Consider the following 5,000-nt stretch of genomic DNA (forward strand, 5'->3'; position numbering starts at 1 on the left):
GACTCCACTCGACAGGAATGTTTGTAGTTTCATGTCGGGAATCCAAATATTTAACCGGCTGCGTTTTCATATGAATATCGTTCGTCGTGTTTGTTTCCTTAAAGGAGAAGACAGCTGAATTGGAGTTGTGCGAGTTGTATGCACTCGGACAGTCACAGTCACCTGTATTAGTGAATAGGGATGTGAATCTTTGAGTATCTCGCGATTCGATTCCGATTCCTGGGGTCACGATTCGATTCAAAATCGATTCTTGATTCAGTACATTATAGGGTAATTTCAGTATCTACTCCAGTCCCACTGTGTGCTAAGAAAGGGGGTGTAGCAAATCATGGCAGAATGAAAGCAGAATAAAGTGTAGCCTATAGATTTTGTCTTTTTTTTATTGCAATAATGTAAACACAGCACACACAAAGGCAAACCTAAGACCCATGATGTCATACTTTGGGCCATAGTGATGTCATATTTACTACAGGTTGACTTGCTCTGGGCCATAGTGATGTCATACTTACTACAGGTTGACCTGCTCTGGGTCATAGTGATGTCATACTTACTACAGATTGACCTGCTCTGGGTCATAGTGATGTCATACTTACTACAGATTGACCTGCTCTGGGTCATAGTGATGTCATACTTACAGGTTGACCTGCTCTGGGCCATAGTGGTGTCATACTTACTACAGATTGACCTGCTCTGGGCCATAGTGATGTCATACTTACTACAGATTGACCTGCTCTGGGTCATAGTGATGTCATACTTACAGGTTGACCTGCTCTGGGCCATAGTGATGTCATACTTACTACAGATTGACCTGTTCTGGGTCATAGTGATGTCATACTTACTACAGATTGACCTGCTCTGGCTCATAGTGATGTCATACTTACTACAGATTGACCTGCTCTGGGCCATAGTGATGTCATACTTACTACAGATTGACCTGCTCTGGGCCATAGTGATGTCATACTTACTACAGATTGACCTGCTCTGGGCCATAGTGATGTCATACTTACTACAGATTGACCTGCTCTGGGCCATAGTGATGTCATACTTACTACAGATTGACCTGCTCTGGGCCATAGTGATGTCATACTTACTACAGATTGACCTGCTCTGGGCCATAGTGATGTCATACTTACTACAGATTGACCTGCTCTGGGCCATAGTGATGTCATACTTACAGATTATTATTATTGAACTTTATTGAAGGAAAACCCCTTGAGATGAATCATCTCGTTTTAGAGGGGGACCTACATAAGAACAAAAATGCATCAACAATACAACAAAAGAGAGTTACAGGTATACATGAACATGTAGAGGTACAAACCTCGCACAATCATAACACACACGGACACGCATACACACCCACACACACACACACACACACACACGCCCGCACCCAAGGGCAATTTACAATCGTCAATCCAGTTAGAAACAAGAACAAGTTGTTTTTAGATGAGTAAGTAATGCATTCCTGAACATGAATAGTGAAGTAATAGAGCGCAGAGAACGGCTCGTGCACACCATGAAACGCTCGGCGGCATGCCTCCTGTGAAAGCCTCTTTGACGCTGCATCTTGATAGGCTGTCTTGCTCTATTTCCGCGTCTGATTGGTCCATTTCAACCTCGCGCCCCCTGCCGCAGGAACCACCCTGCGTTTCCGCTGTCGCAGACTAGAGGCGGCTTGTCTCTGAGCGGCTTAACGCTCGCGGGGCGGGACTAGGGCGGGACCTTTCGTTAAAGCTACCCAATGACAGCTCTTCCTAAACATTTCCTCCCCCCACCCTTCTGTGTACCATTCTGTGTATCATCTACCTGAAAACGTTTCTACAGCTCCAAGCTGGAAGCTGGTTTCCACGCCCACAAAACGCTGCGACACAGCGGAAAAGCGATTTTGCCATTGTAGGTGTGCACGAGCCGTTATAAGACCAAGTCAAGCCTCAAGTCTCTTATGGATGAGCGTTCTATCATCTGCTGCATGCCATCCGGTCTGCTTAGAACACTGCAGAGCTAAAACTAAGGGATTCAAAGCATGTACTGTATTATCCTCACTCCTTTATCTATTAGAATACAGTGTGCAGTTGATTGGATGACATGATTTCCTTCATGTTAATGCACCAAAAAAATTAAAAATAAAATAAAGATTGTTCACAAGTCCCAAACCTTCAAGCCAAAGTCAAGTCTCAAGTCTTTGAGGACGAGTCTCAAGTCAAGTCTCAAGTCACTGTGAGTGAGACTCAAGTGCGACCCAAGTCCCAAGTCCAAGTCCCCATCTCTAGCGTGCGCACGTGCGTGTGTGTGTGTGCGTGTGTGTGTGTGTGTGTGTGTGTGTGTTTTACTGTACAGTGAGTTTGACTGCAAACTGCATCTCAACAGCTCTTAATGTTTGCCCTGTTGCAGGCTAGTTTGATGAAAGCCAGCTGTATGTGTGCGAACGTGTGTGTGTGTGTGTGTGTGTGTGTGTGTGCGTGTGCGTGTGTGTGTGTGTGTGTGTGTGTGTGTGTGTGTGTGTGTGTTTGAAGTAATTGATGTGAACGTCTGTGAGTGTGTAGTGTGTACTTTGTGATGTTTGAGCCAGGGCATATGGCCTGCTCTGTGAGAATGCCAAGCGAGCGCACGCTGCCCCCTCTGGTCGCTGTATAAATCTCCTCCTCGTCCGGCCGTCTGTCGCCTGTCAGACATGCAGACATGCAGACAGCACAGTGGCACAGCTCAGAGGACTCGTTTGTACTGTATATCTGCGTGCTCGTCGGTCAAGCCCTGTTTTCCCAGAAATGTTCCTGAATGTCAAGTCTTTTTTAGACTACATGTGGCTTTGGGAGGTTAACATGGGAGGTTATAAACTACAACACTACAAAACGTCTTGTGTTTTTTATTTTGATCCCTTTATGGTTCTAACTAAACATCCTGTGTGTACAAGTCTGTGTTACAAGCAAAGTCCATCTCCATTTTGGAAACGACATGTTTTTCTTATACATAACAACAACACAAGGAAGATGCAGTATTAGATATTAACGTAGTAAGAAATATATTAACTAATGGTTACATGATTTTATATGTCTTATATTCTAAGGATCTATATATTCATCTGAAAAGGTAGGAAAACTTTATTTGACAGTTTGCTAACCGTCGAACACTTAGCGAACAGGAAGCGTTGCTGCCTTCTACTGTAAGTCTGGACTGGTACATACAGTATGATCCACTGACCGCTTATTCTAAACATAAACTGAGTCGACCACCCGTGACATTCCAGATGGAAATATACTGGACTTATAAAGGACTTAAAGAGCCAGAGTGACGGGAAGTGAAGCTGGTCAGAGAGAACAAGAACAATGCATTCTTCCTCAAACTATACCTTAAAACCTCACTTAACTCTGCCACAAAGCCACACATGCAGCAGCGCTGGATCAGTGGGTTAGCAGCAGCGTCACCTCGCCCTCGCGTTCGAACCTCCACCCTGCTCCTTCCTGTGTGGAGTTTGCATGTTATCCCTCACGTTCGAAACCTCCACCCTGCTCCTTCCTGTGTGGAGTTTGCATGTTATCCCTCATGTTCAAACCTCCACCCTGCTCCTTCCTGTGTGGAGTTTGCATGTTATCCCTCACGTTCGAACCTCCACCCTGCTCCTTCCTGTGTGGAGTTTGCATGTTATCCCTCACGTTCAAACCTCCACCCTGCTCCTTCCTGTGTGGAGTTTGCATGTTATCCCTCATGTTCAAACCTCCACCCTGCTCCTTCCTGTGTGGAGTTTGCATGTTCGCCCTCACGTTCGAACCTCCACCCTGCTCCTTCCTGTGTGGAGTTTGCATGTTATCCCTCATGTTCAAACCTCCACCCTGCTCCTTCCTGTGTGGAGTTTGCATGTTATCCCTCACGTTCAAACCTCCACCCTGCTCCTTCCTGTGTGGAGTTTGCATGTTATCCCTCACGTTCAAACCTCCACCCTGCTCCTTCCTGTGTGGAGTTTGCATGTTATCCCTCATGTTCAAACCTCCACCCTGCTCCTTCCTGTGTGGAGTTTGCATGTTATCCCTCATGTTCAAACCTCCACCCTGCTCCTTCCTGTGTGGAGTTTGCATGTTATCCCTCACGTTCAAACCTCCACCCTGCTCCTTCCTGTGTGGAGTTTGCATGTTATCCCTCACGTTCAAACCTCCACCCTGCTCCTTCCTGTGTGGAGTTTGCATGTCAAGGATCAAGGATCAAGGAAACTTTATTGTCATATGCAGCAAGCTACAATGAAATTTAAAAGCCTCGGCCCATGACTTTGCTGTACAGTTTGCTGTTCTCCCCGTGTTTTGCGTGGCGTTTGTGCCGTATCATAACGTCATCTAGTACTATCATGTATGTCACCGTGTGTGTGTGTGTGTGTGTGTCGGTAACCTCAGTAACTATACAGAGCAGGTAACTGAACTGACATCACTCTCTCGATGTCTTCTTTTATAGGAAAATATGGGACACCAAGGTGACAGATCCTTCAACAAGGTAAGACGGAGACGACCATTAGTCTTCTCTACTAACCTTTCCTTACAAACAGACCATCTGATGAGTTACATTTGTTACATAGTTCAACACGTTCTCACTCCGACCACGTAGCATATTGACGCTTTGTCCCGTCCCTTATGCGCCACTTGTTACTAACATGGTACCCTTGAGCGACCCATGAAACGACTTGGGCTTTCCGACTAAACTCAATGCAAACCCATAGAAGTCAACTTTGACGCTTATGGCAACTGCTCCCCCATCAGCCTAACTGCTCGCCCATTAGTCAACTGCTCCCCATTAGCGTCTGGGGGGAGGTTAGGTTTAGGCGTGGGAGGTGGGAGAGGTTAGGTTTAGGGTCTGGGGGAGGTTAGGTTTAGGCATGGGGTGGGAGAGGTTAGGGTTAGGGTTAGGGTCTGGGAGAGGTTAGGTTTAGGCATGGGGTGGGAGAGGTTAGGTTTAGGGTTAGGGTCTGGGAGAGGTTAGCTCCTCCAGACCCTAATGGGCGAGCAGTTGACTAATGG

The 5,000-nt window shown here is 46.2% G+C and overlaps 1 protein-coding gene across 1 annotated transcript in view; it reads left to right on the plus strand.

Annotated features, from left to right (window-relative positions):
• loxl4 (lysyl oxidase-like 4) overlaps positions 1 to 5,000 on the plus strand; it is a gene marked incomplete at its 5' end in the record, with an annotated part of 43,044 nt that overhangs the window by 14,188 nt on the left and 23,856 nt on the right. The window contains one exon of the mRNA XM_083658434.1: positions 4,441 to 4,479. Within this exon, the coding sequence (XP_083514560.1) occupies positions 4,441 to 4,479 (39 nt within the window). The remainder of the gene's footprint in view (positions 1 to 4,440; positions 4,480 to 5,000) is intronic.

The sequence above is a fragment of the Poromitra crassiceps genome (assembly GCF_964638095.1).
Source record: "Poromitra crassiceps genome assembly, chromosome: 22".
Taxonomy (NCBI): Eukaryota; Metazoa; Chordata; class Actinopteri; order Beryciformes; family Melamphaidae; genus Poromitra; species Poromitra crassiceps.